The sequence below is a fragment of the Salmo salar genome, chromosome 15 (assembly GCF_965601325.2).
Source record: "Salmo salar chromosome 15, fSalSal1, whole genome shotgun sequence".
NCBI lineage: Eukaryota > Metazoa > Chordata > Actinopteri > Salmoniformes > Salmonidae > Salmo > Salmo salar.
The window spans coordinates 111,597,536-111,620,289 of record NC_138305.1 but is presented as its reverse complement, the minus strand read 5'-3'; the positions used below and the strand labels follow the sequence as shown (position 1 = coordinate 111,620,289).

General features: G+C 45.1%; 1 protein-coding gene across 1 annotated transcript; it reads right to left on the bottom strand.

The window, feature by feature from the left end:
• Nucleotides 1-16,654: 16,654 nt before the first annotated feature.
• LOC106572929 (uncharacterized) lies at nt 16,655-22,044 on the bottom strand. Its single transcript, XM_014147517.3, has 9 exons — nt 21,742-22,044; nt 21,265-21,438; nt 20,591-20,748; nt 20,284-20,482; nt 19,466-19,562; nt 18,934-19,105; nt 18,312-18,464; nt 17,925-18,079; nt 16,655-16,946 (listed from the first exon to the last, which is right to left on the bottom strand). Exons 1-9 carry the CDS (start codon nt 21,984-21,986, stop codon nt 16,860-16,862), a joined length of 1,440 nt encoding a protein of 479 aa, XP_014002992.2. The 5' UTR covers nt 21,987-22,044; the 3' UTR covers nt 16,655-16,859.
• Nucleotides 22,045-22,754: the final 710 nt, after the last annotated feature.

The window sequence follows — 22,754 nt, the reverse complement described above, 5'->3', positions numbered from 1 at the left end:
CTTTCTGTCAGCGCACTGTGACATTTTGGAAAATATAAATCTTAAATCATCAATAACCTGATGTTTTTAGCAAGCAAATTATTAGTTTGGTAGTTCAAAAAAAAATACACTTTTCATTATCTTTCAAAAGTTGGTATGCAGAGCTCGGTAGGAAACGTGCGTTCAAGCTGCCATCTTGGAGCCTCCTCGTAAATCCCTGTAATCTTACATCGTAGCGCAGCAAGCGATGGTGATTTCATCACTGTATTACATTCAGAAATCCATTTATATTGATGAATCTCAAATAATGTATAGATTTTAAATGTAAAAAAACCACTTTGTTATAGACGGACAATATGAATATAAGATGAAAGGCGAGCTCCTAACGAGTTCAGGAAGTCAAGCTAGAGCTCTGTGAGATGTTCACAGCAATCACGCTATCACATTCAGAAATCCATTTCTATTGATGAATCTCATACGGTTTGATCAAGAGAGACCTTTTCTATTGATGAATCTCATACGGTTTGATCAAGAGAGACCTTTTAGAAATTAATGCACATTTTCTCTAACACTAAACATACAAATATGTATTTTACAGTTATAAAGGAAAGTGAAATCTTATAGTTTTATAATTTTATTATGCAATATTTAGAAAGTATGGAAGAAAATCATTCATTGTTCATTGGATTAAAGGTTAGGGTTATGTCTACGGTTGAGGCCCTAACTCTAACCCTGACCCTAACTCCAACTTCATGTCCACATCCCAGCTCAACCCTAACTCTAACCCTGACCCTAACCCTAACTCTAACCCTAACTCTAACCCTGACCCTAACCCTGACTCTAACCCTGACCCTAACTCTAACCCCAACTCTAACCCTGACCCTAACTCTAACCCCAACTCTAACCCTGACCCTAACTCTAACCCTAACTCTAACCCTAACCCTAACTCTAACCCTGACCCTAACCCTGACCCTGACCCTAACTCTAACCCCAACTCTAACCCTAACCCTGACCCTATAACTCTAACCCCAACTCTAACCCTAACTCTAACCCCAACTCTAACCCTGACCCTAACTCTAACCCTGACCCTAACTCTAACCCTGACCCTGACTCTAACCCTAACCCTGACTCTAACCCTAACCCTGACTCTAACCCTAACCCTGACTCTAACCCTAACCCTGACTCTAACCCTGACCCTGACTCTAACCCTGACTCTAACCCTGACTCTAACCCTAACCCTGACTCTAACCCTAACCCTGACTCTAACCCTAACCCCGACTTTAAACCTAACCCTGACCCTAACCCTGACTCTAACCCTAACCCTGACTCTAAACCTAACCCTGACCCTGACTCTAACCCTAACCCTGACTCTAAACCTAACCCTGACTCTAAACCTAACCCTGACCCTAACCCTGACTCTAACCCTAACCTGACCCTAACCCTAACTCCAACTTCATGTCCACATCCCAGCTCAACCCTAACTCTAACCTAACCCTAACCCTGACCCTAACCCTAACCCTGACCCTAACTCTAACCTAACCCTAACCCTGACCCTAACCCTAACCCTGACCCTAACTCTAACCTAACCCTAACCCTGACCCTCACTTCATCTCCACATCTTGGATGAACCGTTCTGAACGGTGCCACGCAAAAGCACATCAACTATAGTTAGAGCCCTGCGCGGGCATGAGTTTTACGCCCGAGTCCTACCCATGCGTGCGATGTTCAGGCCCTTCCCAACCCAGGCCTGATTGCTTCTGTCAAATTTAAAGCCCGGGCCCTGCCCCGAATTCTGCAATAACTTCCTCCATTAGTAAATACATTAGCTTCTCCTTTCGGTCTGTCACTCGCTCCCTGAGTGCAGCTCACTCTGCATGCACTCTTCTCAAGATGGCTCTGAGTCGGTGAGTATCCACAGCAACGGCTCTGGGCTGCTCTACTCAATGACGAGACGAGAGAGAGAAGAGTTAAATACTTTTTTTTTTTGTCACTCTTAACACCATGCATGTTATGATCTTAGTCTGATATGACGGTACGTCGCAACAGCAGAGCACGAGCAAAATGGCTCAGCTTCAAAATGTTAGTGATCCATTTAATGATACCCGAGCCCTGCCAGTTCTCTAGTTATTAATGGGGGAAAAAAGCCTCTAATTCGATGTGTAATGTTGTGGCACGTGGGGCTCGGGGTCGGGTAGCAGAGCTCTAACTATAGGTCAGGGTTAAAGTGAGGCCTACCTTTCTGACATGTAGTGGGCAGGGACAAATTAATTCATTGTTAATTGGATTAAGGTTAGGGGTTATGTCAAGAGTTAAGTCCACTCCCAGCTCAACCCGAACCGTAACCTTAAACCTAGCTTCATGTCCACATCCCAGATCAACCCTAAACCTAGCCTCAACCTTAACCTAGCCTCAACCCTAACTCTCGCTTCATGTCCACATCCCAGATTCATCCCTAAACCTAGCCTCAACCTTACCCTAGCCTCAACCTTAACTTCATAGAAATTTCCGGCTCACCACTAACACTAACTTCTTGTCCACATCAACCCTAACTCCTTCAAGAGCTGAGTCAAGATGTAAAGCTAGGTTTAGGGTTGAGCTGGGATGTGGACATACAGCTAGGGTTAGGGTTGTGCTGGGATGTGGACATAAAGCTAGGTTTAGGGTTGTGCTGGGATGTGGACATAAAGCTAGGTTTAGGGTTGTGCTGGGATGTGGACATACAGCTAGGGTTAGGGTTGTGCTGGGATGTGGACATAAAGCTAGGTTTAGGGTTGTGCTGGGATGTGGACATACAGCTAGGGTTAGGGTTGTGCTGGGATGTGGACATACAGCTAGGGTTAGGGTTGTGCTGGGATGTGGACATAAAGCTAGGGTTAGGTTTAAGTTTGAGTTTAGAGTGTGCCTGTCTGCCTGTGAGTTTATATGTCTGTTTGCCTCCCTGCCTGTCTGTCTCTGTCTGCCTCTGAGTGGATGTCTGTCCGTAGCTAGGTTTCCATCCAATTGGCGACACATTTTCATAGGAATATTCCAAAATCCGCATAAAAACCAAAAAGTGCATTTTCCCACCGGAGAGATGTGTTTTCGTCAAATTGACTTGTTGTAGATAAAAGACTGGGCGCGATGACCTAGTGCTCATAAACATACATTTTGCGGTTAAATTCTCATGAACCAAATAAAACAATACAAGTGAAATGGGTTTTCCTTGCATTTTCAACTATACTGATAGTTTTATAACAAAAATAAATGTTGTGTTATATTATATGTAACAGTGTAGGTTCCGTCCCTCTCTTCGCCCCAACCCGGGCTCGAACCAGGGACCCTCTGCACACATCAACAACTGACACCCCACGAAGCATCGTTACCCAACGCGCCACAAAAGCCGCGGTCCTTGCAACGCAAGGGGAACAACTACTTCAAGTCTCAGAGCAAGTGACGTCACCGATTGAAACGCTATTAGCGCGCACCACCGCTAACTAACTAGCCATTTCACATCGGTTACACCACCGCTAATTAACTAGCCCATTTCACATCGGTTACATATACAGCAAGCGTGCTGTGCGTTCTAGCCAACACACACAGCGGGCAGACGCAGTATCTACGCGCTGTTGGCTAGAGGGCGCGTATAGCCTACATGACATTATTAACGGACAAAAAGAGCAAGATTGTTTTTTTTATTTGTCAAATGGCAGCCAAGTATCGATTATCATATCACCAGAATAAGACCCTTGATATTTATTGTAAAGGAGCATCAAGATCATCACATTACACTTTCACCGCCCTGTGAAGTTCATCATAATTTATTTAGTGTGTAGTTTAATAATAAACTGCATGCTTTCCCGACGAGTCGTAGTGAGAGGACCGCACGTCATCATCTCATCATCGTGTGACTCGAAGTTTTACTTCGATATGATGGTTATTATATCAATATTTGTGCATAATAGCGTTTCCACTGAGATTTCTCGCATAATTCATTTTATCAACACATAAAGGTCCCACCTTGTCTAGCGTGTTTTGTGTTTCCATTAGATTACCAACACATAAAGGTCCCACCTTGTCTAGCGTGTTTTGTGTTTCCATTACATTACCAACAAATAAAGGTCCCACCTTGTCTAGCGTGTTTTGTATTTTTCTATTAGGCCTGTCACACATTTTTTTTTTAGAAACCTGGTTTGGGTCTTTCGCCAGTTTACCCATTGCAGCTCTATCACCAACTTTTTTTTGCCTTGAATGCAATGGATGGATTTATGCGCCAATACCCTTGATGCATACAGTATCTATTCTGCAATATCCTGTCTGTGGAGGTAGGAAAGTGGAGAGAGGTGGAGGCGGGAGAGAGAAAAATAGATTAGAGGTAAGGGAAAGGAAAGGAGGGAGACAGAATGGAGGGGGGGAGGGATAGAGAAAGAAAGAGAGAAAGAGGTCATGAAATCATGGTCTCCTGAGTTGTTTACATGTAGATATACTTGGATTTAAACAGGATACTACCCTCTATGTCAAAACCTTCAATCCAAATAAAAATGTTGACAAAAATGGTGCAATGTTATTTTTAACATCCAATTAGTACTGTACTGTAATGCTCCTCAAGGAAAATCCACAGACACTATTTGCTAACTGCTACAAAGAGGGGAACGTAAGCAATTTAATTTTCCACACAGACCATCCCCTGGCATGGCAGAGTGCTATAAGAGTGCTACATTACCACTATGTCAAGAGAGAGTGTATTGGCCCAGGACAGAAACTCTGAATAATAGACATTGATGAAACCAGGTCCACCTCTACAAGGCAACAATCCCAATTTTTGCCAGGACCCTGAAGGACGTCACCTTCAACCACAGCCCCAGCACTTCACACAGGAGCAACAGAGCATTGGACACCCCTCCCAGACCAGCGAGACGCCCTCCCTCCCAGACCAGTGAGACGCCCTCCCTCCCAGACCAGTGAGACGCCCTCCCTCCCAGACCAGCGAGACGCCCTCCCTCCCAGACCAGTGAGACGCCCTCCCTCCCAGACCAGCGAGACGCCCTCCCTCCCAGACCAGCGAGACGCCCTCCCTCCCAGACCAGCGAGACGCCCCTCCCTCCCAGACCAGACCAGCGAGACACCCCTCCCTCCCTCCCAGACCAGCGAGACGCCCTCCCTCCCAGACCAGCGAGACGCCCTCCCTCCCAGACCAGCGAGACGCCCTCCCTCCCAGACCAGCGAGACGCCCTCCCTCCCAGACCAGCGAGACGCCCTCCCTCCCTCCCAGACCAGTGAGACGCCCTCCCTCCCAGACCAGCGAGACGGCCCTCCCTCCCAGACCAGACCAGCGAGACACCCCTCCCTCCCTCCCAGACCAGCAAGACGCCCTCCCTCCCAGACCAGCGAGACGCCCTCCCTCCCAGACCAGCGAGACGCCCTCCCTCCCAGACCAGCGAGACGCCCCTCCCTCCCAGACCAGACCAGCGAGACGCCCCTCCCTCCCTCCCAGACCAGCGAGACGCCCTCCCTCCCAGACCAGCAAGACGCCCTCCCTCCCAGACCAGCGAGACGCCCTCCCTCCCAGACCAGCGAGACGCCCTCCCTCCCAGACCAGTGAGACGCCCTCCCTCCCAGACCAGCGAGACCCCCTCCTGAAGGACACCTAGACCACAGCATCACCAGCCACACCCCAGCCAGCTGAGACCACCCCAAACAAACCCTGGCCACACCCTATATGCCCCCCCCCCCCCCCCAGATCAGGGCGCCCACTCCGACAAGGTTAATTGACCCACAGTCCCACACGGTGACATGATATATATATATATATATATATATATATATATATATATATATATATATATATATATATATATATATATATATATATATATTTTTTTTTTTTTTTTTTTTTTTTTTCTATTTCACCTTTATTTAACCAGGTAGGCTAGTTGAGAACAAGTTCTCATTTACAACTGCAACCTGGCCAAGATAAAGCAAAGCTGTGAGACACAAACACAGAGTTACACATGGAATAAACAAAAGTACAGTCAATAACACAATAGAAAAATGTATATACAGTGTGTGCAAATGGAGTAAGGAGGGAAGGCAATTAATAGGCCATAGTAGCGAAGTAATTACAATTTAGCAGATTAACACTGGAGTGATAGATGTGCAGATGATGATGTGCAAGTAGAGACACTGGGGTGCAAAAGAGCTAGAAGATAAATACAGTATGGGGATGAGGTAGTTGGGTGGGCTATTTACAGATGGGCTGTGTACACGTACAGCCATCGGTAAGCTGCTCTGACAGCGGATGCTTAAAGTTAGAGAGGGAGATATAAGACTCCAGCTTCAGAGATTTTAGCAATTCGTTCCAGTCACTGGCAGCAGAGAACTAAAGGAAAGGTGGCCAAAGGAAGTGTTGGCTTTGGGGATGACCAATGAGATATACCTGCTGGAGCGCGTGGTAAGGGTGGGTGCTGCTATGGTGACCAGTGAGCTGAGATAAGGCAGGGCTTTACCTAGCAAAGACTTATAGATGACCTGGAGCCAGTGGGTTTGGCGACGAATATGTAGTGAGGGCCAGCCAACGAGAGCTTACAGGTCGCAGTGGTGGGTGGTATATGGGGCTTTGGTGACAAAACAGATGGCACTGTGTTAGACTACATCCAGTTTGCTGAGTAGAGTGTTGGAGGCTATTTTGTAAATGACATCGCCGAAGTCATGGATCGGTAGGATAGTCAGTTTTACGAGGGTGTTATCTGTGATCGTTTTGTTTGTATTGTTTAGTTTTTTAATCATTGTACCTAAACTGTAAGTGTAAACATGTATACGCAGGGCCCAGCTGTAAAAGAGACCTTGGTCTCAGTCTGCGTTCCTTGTTGAAATAAAGGTATAATAATAAACTTATAATGTTTGGCAGGATGAGTGAAGGAGGCTTTGTTGCGAAATAGGAAGCCGATTCTAGATTTAATTTTGGATTGGAGATGCTTAATGTGAGTCTGGAAGGAGAGTTTACAGTCTAACCAGACACCTAGGTATTTGTAGTTGTCCACATAGTCTAAGTCAGAACCGTCCAGAGTAGTGATGCTGGACGGGTGGGCAGGTGCGGGCAGCGATCGGTTGAAGAGCATGCATTTAGTTTCACTTGCATTTAAGATCAGTTGGAGGCCACCTAAGGAGAGTTGTAATTGCATTGAAGCTCGTCTGCAGGTTTGTTAACACAGTGTCCAAAGAAGGGCCAGATGTATACAGAATGGTGTTGTCTGCGTAGAGGTGGATCAGAGAATCACCCGCAGCAAGAGCGACATCATTGATAAATACAGAGAAAAGAGTCGGCCCGAGAATTGAACCCTGTGGCACCACTTGGAAACACTACAGCCAAAATGGGAGCCACCTAGAAAAACTACAATTTCTGGCTCATTTTTCCAAAAACCAGCATGAAACTCTTTCTGAAGACTGTTGACATCTAGTGGAAGCCCTAGGAACTGCAATCTGGGAGGATTTCGCCTTATAATAAAAGTGATAGCCATTGAAATTAGTGGTAGGCAGAATTTTTTTTGGGGGGGGATGGTTTGTCCTCGGGGTTTCGCCTGCCATATCAGTTCTGTTATACTCACAGACATAGTTTTAACAGTTTTAGAAACTTTTGAGTGTTTTCTATCGAAATATACCAATTATATGCATATCCTAGCTTCTGGGCCTGAGTAACAGGCAGTTTACTTTGGGCACGCTTTTCATCCAGACGTGAAAAAACTGCCCCACAGTGTCCAAAGAAGGGCCAGATGCATACAGAATGGTGTCGTCTGCGTAGAGGTGGATCAGAGAATCACCAGCAGCAAGAGTGACTTGCAGCAAGAGTGATTGACAGAGTCGAAAGTCTTGGCCAGGTCGATGAAGACGGCTGCACAGTACTGTCTTTTATCGATGGCGGTTATGATATCGTTTAGGACCTTGAGCGTGGCTGAGGTGCACCCATGAACAGCTCGGAAACCAGATTGCATAGTGGAGAAGGTACGGTGGGATTCGAAATGGTCGGTGAGCTGTTTGTTAACTTGGCTTTCGAAGATTTTAGAAAGGCAGGGCAGGATGGATATAGGTCTATAACAGTTTGGGTCTAGAGTGTCTCCCCCTTTGAAGAGGGGGATGACCACGGCAGCTTTCCAATCTTTGGGGATCTGAGACAATACGAAAGAGAGGTTGAATAGGCTATTAATAGGGGTTGCAACAATTTCGGTGGATAACTTTAGAAAGAGAGGGTCCAGATTCTCTAGCCAAGCTGATTTGCAGCGATCCAGATTTTGCAGCTCTTTCAGAACATCAGCTGTCTGGATTTGGGTGAAGGAGAAGAGGGGGAGGGGGGTTTGGGCCAGTTGCTGCAGGGGGTGCTGAGATGTTGGCCGGGGTAGGGGTAGCCAGGTGAAAAGCATGGCCAGCCGTATAAAAAGGCTTATTGAAACTAGCGATTATCGTAGATTTATCGGTGGTGACAGTGCAATGGGCCTCAGTGCAATGGGCAGCTGGGATGAGGTGCTCTTATTCTCCATGGACTTTACAGTGTCCCAAAGGTTTTTGGAATTAGTGCTACAGTAAGCAAATTTCTATTTGAAAAGCTAGCCTTAGCTTTCCTAACTGACTGAATATATTGGTTCCTGACTTCCCTGAAAAGTTGCATATCGCAGGGGCTATTCGATGCTAATGCAGAATGCCACAGGATGTTTTTGTGCTGGTCAAGGGCAGTCAAGTCTGGGGTGAACCAAGGGCTATATCTGTTCCTGGTTCTACATTTGAATGGGGCATGCTTATTTAAGATGGTGAGGAAAGCACTTTTGAAGAGCAACCAGGCATCCTCTACTGACGGGATGAGGTCAATATCCTTCCAGGATACCCGGGCCACGTCGACTAGAAAGTCCTGCTCGCTGAAGTGTTTTAGGGAGCGTTTGACAGTGATGAGGGGTGGTCGTTTAACCCCGGACCCATTACGCACGCTGGTAATGAGGCAGTGATCGCTGAGATCCTGGTTGAGGACAGCAGAGTTGTATTTAGAGGGCAAGTTGGTCAGGATGATATCTAAGAGGGTGCCCATGTTTACGGATTTAGGGTTGTACCTGGTAGGTTCCTTGATCATTTTTGTGAGATTGAGGGCATCTAGCTTAGATTGTAGGACGGCCGGGGTGTTAAGATTGTCCCAGTTTAGGTCACCTAACAGTACGAACTCTGAAGATAGATGGGGGGCGATCAATTCACATATGGTGTCCAGGGCACAGCTGGGGGCTGAAAGGGGTCTATAACAAGCAGCAACAGTGAGACTTGTTTCTGGAAAGGTTGATTTTTAAAAGTAGAAGCTCAAATTGTTTGGGCACAGACCTGGATAGTATGACAGAACTCTGCAGGCTATCTCTGCAGTAGATTGCAACTCCACCCCCTTTGGCAGTTCTATCTTGGCGGAAAATGTTATAGTTAGGGATGGACATTTCTGGATTTTTGGTGGCCTTCCTAAGCCAGGATTCTTGGCTAGGACATCCGGGTTGGCAGAGTGTGCGAAAGCAGTGAATAAAACAAACTTGGGGAGGAGGCTTCTAATATTAACATGCATGAAACCAAGGCTTCTATGGTTACAGAAGTCAACAAATGAGAGCGCCTGTGGAATGGGAGTGATGCTGGGGGCTGCAGGGCCTGGGTTAACCTCTACATCACCAGAGGAACAGGAGGAGGAGTAGGATAAGGGTCGGCTAAAGGCTATAAGAACTGGTCGTCTCGTGCATTCAGAACAGAGAGTAAAAGGAGTAGATTTCTGGGCGCGGAAGAATGATTCAAGGCATAATGTACAGACAAGTGTATGGTAGGATGTGAGTACAGTGGAGGTAAACCTAGGCATTGAGTGACAATGAGAGAGGTTTTGTCTCTTGAGGCACTATTTAAGCCAGGTGAGATCACCGCATGTGTGGGGGGTGGAACAAAAGGGCTAGATCAAGCATATTGAGCAGGGCTGGAGGCTCTACAGTGAAATAAGACAATAATCACTAACCAAAACAGCAGTAGACAAGGCATATTGACATTAGGGAGAGGCATGTGTAGACGAGTGATCATAGGGTCCAGTGAGTAGCTAGGCGAGCTGGAGACATGGCGATTCAGACAGCTAGCAGGCCGGGAATAGCAAGCTAGCAGATGGGCCTCCGGGGGACGTCGCAATGGAAGAGCCTGTAGAAACCCCTCTGATGGTTACGTCGGAAGACCAGTCGTGATGGATCGGCGGGGCTCCATGTCGGCAGTAAAGGGGTCCAGACCAATTGGCAAAAGAGGTATTGTAGCCCAGGAATTGGCTGATGGATCTTTGCAGCTAGCCGGACGATGGGCCTAGCTCGAGGCTAGCTCAAGGATAACTGGTGCTTGCTTCGAGACAGAGACGTTAGCCAGGAGTAGCCACTCGGATAGCAGCAAGCTAACTGCGATGATCCGGTGTAAAGGTTCAGAGCTTGCGGTAGGAATCCGGAGATGTGGTAGAGCAGTCCGATATGCTCTGGGTTGATATCGCGCTGTGCAGGCTGGCAGGAATTGACCGGGCTGAGGCTGGCTGATGTCCGAGTTAACGGTGAAGACCGCTAGCAGTGGCTAACTGACAACTAGCTAGTAACTAGTTAGCTGGCTAGCTGCTGATGGGGGTTCCGGTTCTAAAGTATAAAAAATAGCAGATCCGTACCACATTGGGTGAGGCGGGTTGCAGGAGAGTATATTCAATCCGTAGATGGAAAATGAGATAAAAAATATATACGAAGAAAACAATATATACACGGGAATAGACAAGACGAAAAACAGACGTCCGACTGCTACGCCATCTTGGAAATCTCAGTCTCTCAGAGCGTTCACAGTCAGCCCACTAACACCCCTATCAGATCACAGCAAAATCACAGTCCACTTGAACAGAGCAATACTCAATCATGAGGCGTCAAAGCCAAAGGAACTGCAAAATATTAAGAAATGCTATAGATGGAAGGAAGGTAGTGTGGAAACCTACCAAAAAACAATTAGGCAACAACAAATTCAATCCATTTTCGACAATTTCCTGGACAAAATGTTTCACTGTAAGTGGTAGAAGAAAACCTAAAAAGTATACTGCTCAAAAAAAATAAAGGGAACACTTAAACAACACAATGTAACTCCAAGTCAATCACACTTCTGTGAAATCAAACTGTCCACTTAGGAAGCAACACTGATTGACAATACATTTCACATGCTGTTGTGCAAATGGAATAGACAACAGGTGGAAATTATAGGCAATTAGCAAGACACCCCCAATAAAGGAGTGGTTCTGCAGGTGGTGAGCACAGACCACTTCTCAGTTCCTATGCTTCCTGGCTGATGTTTTGGTCACTTTTGAATGCTGGCGGTGCTTTCACTCTAGTGGTAGCATGAGACGGAGTCTACAACCCACACAAGTGGCTCAGGTAGTGCAGCTCATCCAGGATGGCACATCAATGCGAGCTGTGGCAAGAAGGTTTGCTGTGTCTGTCAGCGTAGTGTCCAGAGCATGGAGGCGCTACTAGGAGACAGGCCAGTACATCAGGAGACGTGGAGGAGGCCGTAGGAGGGCAACAACCCAGCAGCAGGACCGCTACCTCCGCCTTTGTGCAAGGAGGAGCACTGCTAGAGCCCTGCAGGCCACAAATGTGCATGTGTCTGCACAAACGGTCAGAAACAGACTCCATGAGGGTGGTATGAGGGCCCGACGTCCACAGGTGGGGGTTGTGCTTACAGCCCAACACCGTGCAGGACGTTTGGCATTTGCCAGAGAACACCAAGATTGGCAAATTCGCCACTGGCGCCCTGTGCTCTTCACAGATGAAAGCAGGTTCACACTGAGCACATGTGACAGAGTGACAGAGTCAGGAGATGCCGTGGAGAACGTTCTGCTGCCTGCAACATCCTCCAGCATGACCGGTTTGGTGGTGAGTCAGTCATGGTGTGAGGTGGCATTTCTTTGGGGGGCCGCACAGCCCTCCATGTGCTCGCCAGAGGTAGCCTGACTGCCATTAGGTACCGAGATGAGATCCTCAGACCCCTTGTGAGACCATATGCTGGTGCGGTTGGCCCTGGGTTCCTCCTAATGCAAGACAATGCTAGACCTCATGTGGCTGGAGTGTGTCAGCAGTTCCTGCAAGAGGAAGGCATTGATGCTATGGACTGGCCCGCCCGTTCCCCAGACCTGAATCCAATTGAGCACATCTGGGACATCATGTCTCGCTCCATCCACCAACGCCACGTTGCACCACAGACTGTCCAGGAGTTGGTGGATGCTTTAGTCCAGGTCTGGGAGGAGATCCCTCAGGAGACCATCCGCCACCTCATCAGGAGCATGCCCAGGCGTTGTAGGGAGGTCATACAGGCACGTGGAGGCCACACACACTACTGAGCCTCATTTTCACTTGTTTTAAGGACATTACATCAAAGTTGGATCAGCGTGTAGTGTGGTTTTCCACTTTAATTTTGAGTGTGACTCCAAATCCAGACCTCCATGGGTTGATAAATTGGATTTCCATTGATTATTTTTGTGTGATTTTGTTGTCAGCACATTCAACTATGTAAAGAAAAAAGTATTTAATAAGATTATTTCATTCATTCAGATCTAGGATGTGTTATTTTAGTGTTCCCTTTATTTATTTGAGCAGTATATATTTGACCTCTCAGCTTCCCTATCAAATCTAAACATTTCAAGCAGACAACCTAAGAAAATGAACAACAATGATGAAGAATGCAAAAACCTAAGAAAGAAATTGAGAAACCCGTCCAACCAAAAACATAGAGACATAGAAAACCTGAGTCTACTCCTTCACTATGGTGAATCGCTAAAACAATACAGAAATACACTAAGGAAAAAGAAGGAACAGCACGTCAGAAATCAGCTCAATATAATTGAAGAATCTATAAAATCTGGGAAAATTAGAAAACACTAAACAAACAATAACACAAAGAGTTCTCTATCCAAAATGGAGATGTATGGATAAACCACTTCTCTAATGTTTTTGGCCCTGTAACAAAGAACAAACAGCAAAAACATGTACTTGATCAATTACAAATCTTAGAATCAACTATTAAAGACGACCAGAACCCACTGGATTCTCCAATTACATTGAATGAACTACAGGACAAAATACAAACCCTCCAACCCATAAAAGGCCTGTGGTGTTGATGGTATCCTCAATGAAATAATAAAATACACAGACCACAAATTCCAATTGGCTATAGTTAAACTCTTTAACATCATCCTCAGCTCTGGCATCTTCCCCAATATGTGGAACCAAGGACTGATAACCCCAAACCACAAAAAGTGGAGACAAATTTGACCCCAATAACTACCGTGGGATATGTGTCAACAGCAACCTTGGGAAAATCCTCTGCATTATCATTCACAGCAGACTCGTACATTTCCTCAGTGAAAACAATGTACTGAGCAAATGTCAAATTGGCTTTTTACCAAATTATCGTATGACAGACTCCGTATTCACCCTGTATACACTAATTGACAAACAAACAAGTCCAAAACAAAGTCTTCTCATGCTTGTTGATTTCCAAAAAGCTTTTGACTCAGTTTGGCACGAGGGTCTGCTATACAAATTGATGGAAAGTGGTGTTGGGGGAAAAACATAGGACATTTTAAAATCCATGTACACAAACAAGTGTGAGGTTAAAATGGACAAAAAAAAACAAAAAACACACAGCTTGAGCCCCACCATCTTCAATGTGAATATCAATAAATTGGCAAGGGCACTAGAACAGTCTGCAGCACCCGGCCTCAGCCTACTAGACTCTGAAGTCAAATCTCTACTGTTTGCTGATGTTATGGTGCTTCTGTCCCCAACCAAGGAGGGCCTACAGCAGCACCTAGATCTTCTGCACAGATTCTGTCAGACCTGGGCCCTGACAGTAAATCTCCTTAAGACAAAAATAATGGTCTTCCAAAAAAGGTCCAGTTGCCAGGACCACAAATACAAATTCCATCTAGACACCGTTGCCCTAGAACACACAAAAAACTATACATACCTCAGCCAAAACATCAGCATCCCAGGTAACTTCCACAAAGCTGTGAACGATCTGAGAAACAAGGCAAGAAGGGCATTCTATGCCATCAAGAGGAACATAAATTCAACATACCAATTAGGATCTGGCTAAAAATACTTGAATCAGTTATAGAACTCATTGCCCTTTATGGTTGTGAGGTCTGGGGTCCGCTCACCAACCAAGAATTCACAAAATGGGACAAACACCAAATTGCTGAATTTTGGCAGAACACCTGACCACTGTGACTGACCCAAAATTAAGGAAAGCTTTGACTATGTACATACTCAGCCTTGCTATTGAGAAAGGCCACCTTTCCACCTGGCTCTCAAGAGAAGACAGGCTTTGTGCACACTGCCCACAAAATGAGGTGGAAACTGAGCTGCACTCACAAAATGGTCATATATATACACATACATACATACATACATACATACATACATACATACATACATACACACATTTTTTTTAAATGCAGACTAGCTTGCACCTGCTTATTTTAATTTGTCCTATGGTTTGGCAGCCAGTATGGTTTGTCTCAGCTCAGTCACAAAACTCGCAAAGAGGAAGGATGTGATTAATAAACCTTTTTTTATTTATTTAACATTTATTTAACTTGGCAAGTCAGTGGAAGAAGATTCTTATTTACAATGACTGCCTACTGGGGAACACTGGGTTAACTGCCTTGTTCAGGGGCAGAACAACAGATTATTACCTCGTCAGCTTTGGGATTCGATCCAGCAACCTTTCGGTTACTGGCCCAATACTCTAATCACTAGGTTACCTGCCACCCCGAAACAATGCTATGCTGGTGGGTGGTAACATTCAAATAAAACCTGATCCTGAAAAGAAATGTGGACTGAAAAGTATTAGCACGTCATCCCAGACTAAACACACACAATTGACACCGAAAATATTTAATTTACCAGTTCCGATTTCCCACATCAAGCCCAAATATATGATACTTTGACTAAAACGATGACGTATTGACGTAAAATCATTGTGCAACATCATGGGTAAGCGATGAGCATCATCTTTCAGATTAAAAAAAAAAGTGAGTTTCCACTTAAGGGATCTACACTGAACAAAATTATAAAACGCAACGTGTAAAGTGTTGGTCTCATGTTTCATGAATGGAAATAAAAAGATCCGGAAATATTCCACAAAAAACGTATTTCTTTCAAATGTTGTCGACAAATTTGTTTACATCCCTGTTACATGCTGACCACACCACTCAAGTTACAAAATAATTGTACACGTACATGTTACTCAATAATTTCATCCAAACTGCTTGCGATCGTTGTTAAGAACGTATGCATAGCCAGGTCCTGAAATAAAACGTGGTTCTATTTTTTTGACACACTGCAAGTCCCACCTCTCCCATCTCCTCATTGGTTGTTAGGAGCATATACCCACGTGGGTGATTGAAAGCTGAACTGAGGTCCACACTCCAGTCCAGTTGGTGGTGGTAATGCACCTTAAAGTTGGTTGCCAACCACCAAAAAAGTCCACAGAAGACTGAAGGAGTGATTACTAGAAACTACGTTTAATTGTCGTAGTAGATAACAAGATTTTGTGTAACTCAAAATGGGTCAAAATTCTAGAAAGATCCAGAACATAAAAGGACCTTGTACATTTCAGGTGGAATAAAGTAAAATAACAACCCAATGTTTATATCCCAGAACAAATTAGCTAACAACAGCAAGCTATCTAGTTAAATGTTTGTTTTTTTCAACCTGTTCCCAAATTAATTTAGTTGGTTTAGAGTTCGTTCTGATATTTCTACCTGCGTGTCCTGATCGCGTCTGGCGCGGATGGACCAAATCGAAGTGAGCACGATGGTGGGTAGTGTAATCAGCGTGTTAGTGAGCATTCTTCCTTTGCCAAGATAATCCATCCACCTGACAGGTGTGGCATATCAAGAAGCTGATTAAACAGCATGATCATTACGCAGGTGCACCTTGTGCTGGGGACCAAAGGCCAATAAAATGTGCAGGTTTGTCAGCACAATGCCACAGATGTCTCAAGTTGAGGGAGTGTGCAATTGCCATGCTGCCTGTAGGAATGCACACCAGAGTTGTTGCCAGAGAATTGAATGTACTCTACCATAGTCAGCCTATATCATTTTAGAGTATTTGGCAGTACGTCCAACCCGCGTCACAACCACGCCAGCCCAGGACCTCCAAATCCGGCTTCTACACCTACGGGATCATCGGAGACCAGCCAATGAAACAGGATTATTTTTCTGTCTATAATAAAGCCCCTTTGTGGGGGGGGGACTCATTCTGATTGGATGGGCCTATGCCCTCCCAATGCTGCACCTCTGCCCAGGCATTTAAAGCCATAGATTAGAGCCTAACTTATTTCAATTGACTGATTTCCTTTTTTTAAACTGTAATTGTGAAAATCATTGAACGTTGTGTTTTATATTTTTTGTTCAATATAGCATTTGTGTACAAAGTTTGATACATTTATCATAAAGTGCACAATTATTTGACCTATAGTGGACTACCCTTTGCACACAAACAGGTCAGTCTGAGAAGAGGGTTTACTGGAAAAACATTAAAATCCTCCATCACAAAGAAGACTGGTTAATTTTATTTGATTGGAGCTTGATAGTCAAGTGAATATATACACACACGTACAAAAAATATTAAAAGCTTTATTTACTTAAAATACACAAGATTGAGACAGTTTTGCATTATTACATTCCTGAAAACCAGTGATATTCATGGTCATGAAAATGTATCGTGGGATCAGCCGCTTCACTGCTATGATCCAGACAGGTTGAAACACGAATCATCTCAGTCCATAAAAGTATTCCTTTAGCCAAGGCTGAAGCGTGTTTGGGTACACTTTGATCTCCGTCAGTCGGTTTGTGTCAGTCCCTCTGTCTGTCTCTCTGTCCCCAGGCCTGACACGGAAGACCTCCGGTTCCTCAGATTGTAGCGTGTCTGCAGGGACGTCCGTGAGCACGGAGGGGAAAAGAAAAAAGAGTGTTTAAAACTCTAATTCAGGAACAGGGTTGGAGTGTAAACCTACAGGAGGGTATCTCTCCAGGAACAGGGTTGGAGTGTAAACCTACAGGAGGGTATCTCTCTCCAGAAACAGGGTTGGAGTGTAAACCTACAGGAGGGTATCTCTCTCCAGAAACAGGGTTGGAGTGTAAACCTACAGGAGGGTATCTCTCCAGGAACAGGGTTGGAGTTTAAACCTACAGGAGGGTATCTCTCCAGGAACAGGGTTGGAGTGTAAACCTACAGGAGGGTATCTCTCCAGGAACAGGGTTGGAGTTAAAACCTACAGGAGGGTATCTCTCCAGGAACAGGGTTGGAGTTTAAACCTACAGGAGGGTATCTCTCCAGGAACAGGGTTGGAGTGTAAACCTACAGGAGGGTATCTCTCCAGGAACAGGGTTGGAGTTAAAACCTACAGGAGGGTATCTCTCCAGGAACAGGGTTGGAGTGTAAACCAACAGGAGGGTATCTCTCCAGGAACAGGGTTGGAGTGTAAACCTACAGGAGGGTATCTCTCCAGGAACTGGGTTGGAGTTAAAACCTACAGGAGGGTATCTCTCCAGGAACAGGGTTGGAGTTAAAACCTACAGGAGGGTATCTCTCCAGGAACAGGGTTGGAGTGTAAACCAACAGGAGGGTATCTCTCCAGGAACAGGGTTGGAGTTAAAACCTACAGGAGGGCATCTCTCTCCAGGAACAGGGTGGGATAGATCTGGAATCGAGAGTATCACAAGTAGGGTTGCAAAATTCCAGTAACGTTCCCCAAAATTGCCAGGTTTTCCCAGAAATCTTGGTTACGAGGGAATCAGCAGGGGGAACAAAACAATCCCCCCCCCCCCCCCAACAGGGATTCCTGGAAAAACAGGGAATTATTGGAAAGTTACAGAAAGCTTTCAACCCTAATCACAAGTCTACCTGCTTATCCTCCACCTGTATACTGTAGACCAAAGGGGAGGACGGAGCACGTCTAGAGACAGAGGAGCGACGCTGAGGTCTGGGTAGGGTACACTGGTTCGGGGTCGAGGTCTCCTCTCCTCCAGGGGTGCTGTAACTGCTGTCATACTGCCAGCCTGATGCAACACAAACAACTGGCTATGTTGAACAATACAGTCCCTCGCCATACTACATTCAGAGCATTTCAGACTTTCGCATAAATCATTCATGAGGATAACGAAAAATGTGTTTTAAAACTTTAGAGTTATACATGTGCAGACCCCATGTTAGGAGTCGGGGTCTCAGACAAATACAGGAATTTAAAAATAGCCTTTTTTTTTTTAACATTATGAGTATAATATTCCTCACCATCATAGGTGTGAGTCATGTAGGGTTTCTCTGATGTGAAATCTGAAGTGCTATTGTTTTCTTCCTTATTCTCCCTCCTTCTACTGGGTTGTTGTTCTGACCTTCGACCTCTTGCTCCACTGCTCCTCCTGTCCACCGCCTCAGAGAGACACTCTGGACAGCAATGTCGTATTTTATTTGTTCACACCGTAGCAAAACGTTAAAAAATAAATAAAAAAAAGACAAAAAAATAAGTTGTTTATTGGACAAATTTATGTAGGTCCCTCCCAGTTTTATCCTGTTTGGTTCCTCGTGAATACGACCCCACACGATGCTTTGGGGACATTCAGTATTAATACATTTAATTATTTTTTTAATCCTCAGAAAACAATTTGACTGAATTAATTACATTTTTAAAGCGACTTTATGAACGGACTAAAGTCGCTTGGAAATCAAATTGATCCAAGACTGCTCTGTCTTGATAGTGAAGCTTTAACAAACTCTCAATTTGCCGTCTGTGCACCATGAATATCAGATAGCCATCTGTGCTGTATAGCCAAGTCCTGTGTCAACCACAAGTTGGCAAGACAATACAAACAGATCTTGGACCAGGCTTAAAACTAAGCCAAATAACCAAACCTACCCGCTTTCTGCAGGGCCAGCTCAAGACTTGTACGAGTCTCTTTGAGTTGGGTGAGAATCTCCAGGCTCTCTTTGGTGACGTTACGATACCGTACAGCAACGTAGACCAGAGCCAATAGACCCACTAGGACCATGGCCCTTCTGAGGAGGCTCACCAACAGGCTGATTTGTTCCTGGGCAGAAACACAGAGGAATGGAGTCAAGACTGGAATTAGACTCCGACTATAAAAAAAAAAAAAGACTCCATCGCTGGTTAGAACACAGCACCAGGAGACATTTACAGATGTGTCAATAGACAGCACTCTGAAATGTTGAGTGAACACAGTTAAAAATGTAGAAGAACAAGTTATCCACCATTACTTTTCTTGTCCAATGTGTTGCCATAGTTTCTCTCTTTATGTGTAAGAGATGGTCCAACCCGGATCTAGAAATGAGCAGAATTTCTGGGTGGAATTTCCACGCTGTCACATTTGCTTTTAAGATTCCACCGTAGGTTCTCTTGAAGCATCTTAACTAACACATGCTCTACTCACCATCTGCTGGTAGCCTGGTTCAGAGGAGTCTAGCACAGCTCTACAGAGCATCCTCTCCAGGTACACGTTCAGCACTACCAGACCAAACAGAACAAACCTGGATAGGTGACATGACAAAGAGGACAGTCACCAGAATGGTACATGGGATCACCAACCATTCTAAGGGGCGGGCTGGTAGCTTAAATGTTAGAGGTAGGCCTGCAACGGGAGAGTTTCATACCGATTCAAAGTCAGATGGTGAGAAAAAAAAAGGAAAAAAAACAGGTCAGATTCTAGGTATCCTGCCATTGTGCCCTTGAACATGGCACTATCCCAGGCCCGGGCAACTCCAGTCCTCGGGGGCCTGATTGGTGTCTCACTTCTCCCTCCCCCCCCCCCCAATCTCCAGCAAACACAGCTGATTAATAAAATTGCATTCTAAACTGAAGATCAGTTGATTATTGGATTCGGGTGTGTTAGCTGGGGGAAAAGTGCGACCCCAAATCGGGCCCCCAAGGACTGGAGTTGCCCAGGCCTGGTATACATACACACTGGCTTTACTTAAAGATTTGGGGGGGAAAAAAGAAAAAAAAGATATATAAAAAGGGTCCTAGACAGCAGCCCTGGAGAATTCCTGATTCTACCTGGCTTTTGTTGGAGATGCTTCCAATTAAAAGAACACCCTCTGTGTTCTGTTAAACAGTTAAACTTTTTATCCACAATAGAGCAGGGGGGGTGTAAAGCCAAAACACACACTTCTCTCCCCCTAATCTGCTTTCTAACCCCTTAGGCCAGGTGTTCATGTGTAATTGGATGGATGATATAAACATAAAGGACACCTGGCTGGAGCAGTCCGCTGTGTAGCGGTGAGGAAGAAGGCAGCGAGGAACCCCAGTGAGTTGTAGAGTAGACTGGTGAAGGTGTGAGACTCTGACATGATGAAACTCTGGAGGAAAGCAACACGGTTGAAGATCTCCGAGAATGCTACCTGCTGCTCCTGGGCTGACAGTCTCATCTCATCAAATACTGCTCTGATGCCTGAGGAGAGGTGTAAAGGAGACATGAACTTCCTGGATGGGGAATTTTCTAACAAGTTAGCCATAAGCATCACTTTATCAACAGAACAGGGACTGAGACGGCGGCTACCTTGGGTAGAATGGTGGAGAGTGTGTTTGAGTTCCTCTCCGTTGCGTATGATCGTCTCCTGTGATTTGAGGGCGACACTCTGGGCCTCCACTAGGCTCTCAGCCATACGCTGGGTAGAGGACAATTGCTCCACCACCCCCGCTGAGCTCTCTGTTAGCCTAGACACCAGCACCACATTCAGCAGGGCACCAGACAGAAGAAAGTGGTTAAAACAGGGAGGTACGACTTAAAAAAAAAAAAAACTTGTCCAATAACAAAACATCTACGATATGGATCGGCAACCCTCCTGGAGAGCTATTGAGACAGTTCGTTTCGCATAGCCCCGGTGCCCCGGGTGAGTGGAGATTTCATTTTACAACCAATGGAATTAGGTCAAATGTTCAAACCCCACCAAACCGGGACACCTGGTGTAGCAAAACCCAACTCACCCACTGAATGAAATGAGGTGAATTGTGAACACTGATTAAATTGCACCTACCACTGCACCTGTAGTCAGGCGTACCGCACCTACCACTGCGCCTGTAGTCAGGCGTACCGCACCTACCACTGCACCTGTAGTCAGGCGTACCGCACCTACCACTGCACCTGTAGTCAGGCGTACCGCACCTACCACTGCACCTGTAGTCAGGCGTACCGCACCTACCACTGCACCTGTAGTCAGACTAGACAGACACCTGTGGATGGTGTTCTCAGCCTGGTGTTGCCAGCTCTCGCTCTGCAGGTGTCGACAGATGCTGTGGGCGTGGGTGAAGAATTCCGTGTAGGCGTTGAAGGCCACAGGATCCATGGTTTTAGTACAGCTACTGACCTCGCTGTCCTCTGGACATGCTGGGAATGGACGGCCAGATCTGACAGACATAATGTAGCCTACTGTTATTCAGTCACAATGCCATAATGAAACTTAGTCACTTGCTCAATGCCATAATGAACGACCACCAGTCTCTTAATTTCTGGAGGATAAAAACAATATATATTATTTTGCAGTAGCCTAATATTTATATGGGCCTACTAAACATTTCAATAAATCTACCTATAGTAACGAGATCCCAAGGAGGCTTTTTCTACCATGCTACACTTTGATAGAGTTCTCAGCAAACAGTCGTTAAATATTTTAAGAAATTAATTATTTATTTTTTTAAGTGTTTATTTACTTGCGCAGGTGACAGTGGGTGAAAAGTAGGGCAATCCTACTCTGTATGTCAACTGTGAAGTCTCTGCAACGCGCGTCGATGTTCTCCAGCGCATTAGACCAACATTCACCATAGCGCGGTTGGGCCGCAAGATTCCGAACCCTCCGCAGCTCTGCTCTGCCTTCAGCCGCAACGTTAACAGCTGTTTCTGCGTCACGGCACGACGACCGTGATAAACAGACGCAGAGAAGACACAAAGTCCACATTTCCGATCAAAAAAATAAAATAATATATATATATATTTTTTTAAAAGGTCACCTACACAGTCAACAATCAAGTGTTACGGTAGGAAATCAGACATGGGGGGAAAAGCAATCAAATGAGGCAGGCAACCCTTTTCCTGGAGGGCCCCATCCAAGTAAGCACGGCACCTCACCCACTGGGCTAATTGATCAGTCTAGTGATTGCCTAAATTCAACACACCTGTGCCCACTTTTCCTAAGGCATTTTAAGACTAACTTCATTGTTAGAACTAATATATATATATATATATGTATATGTGTATATATGTATATGTGTATATGTGTATATATGTATATATGTATATGTGTATATATATACATATGTATATGTGTATATATGTATATGTGTATATATATATATATATATATATATATATATATATATATATATATATATATATGTGTGGTTTTTTTTTTAACATAAACTATATGGTTATAAGTATTAATTTAGCCTTAAGAAACCGGGCCCTGGTCTTCCATGTTCAGTTAAATCAAAAAGCTGAAGTGCCTGAGGTATTCCAAGACCAGGGTTGCCTACCCCTAAGGTAGACTGTCAGGTTGACTAAGTCACCTGTAGTAGAGGTTGCAAAGGGGAGCAAACAATTAACCAGTCCAATTAAGGCCACTCCATAATCAATGGGTAATTGGTGAGTTGAATCTGATCATTTGTTTAATCATCGAGGGTTTTTGGGGGACTACAATCAGTACAGAGATGAGATAACGTTTCAATTA

Coding starts and splice junctions, on each gene's coding strand:
- LOC106572929 (XM_014147517.3), bottom strand. CDS start 21,986: ATGTGGACTTTGTGTCTTCTCTGCGTCTGTTTATCACGGTCGTCGTGC. Junction 21,439..21,741: donor ACCCACTGTCACCTGCGCAA/GTAAATAAACAC, acceptor TATGTCTGTCAG/ATCTGGCCGTCCATTCCCAG. Junction 20,749..21,264: donor GCTGAGAACACCATCCACAG/GTGTCTGTCTAG, acceptor GCTGGTGTCTAG/GCTAACAGAGAGCTCAGCGG.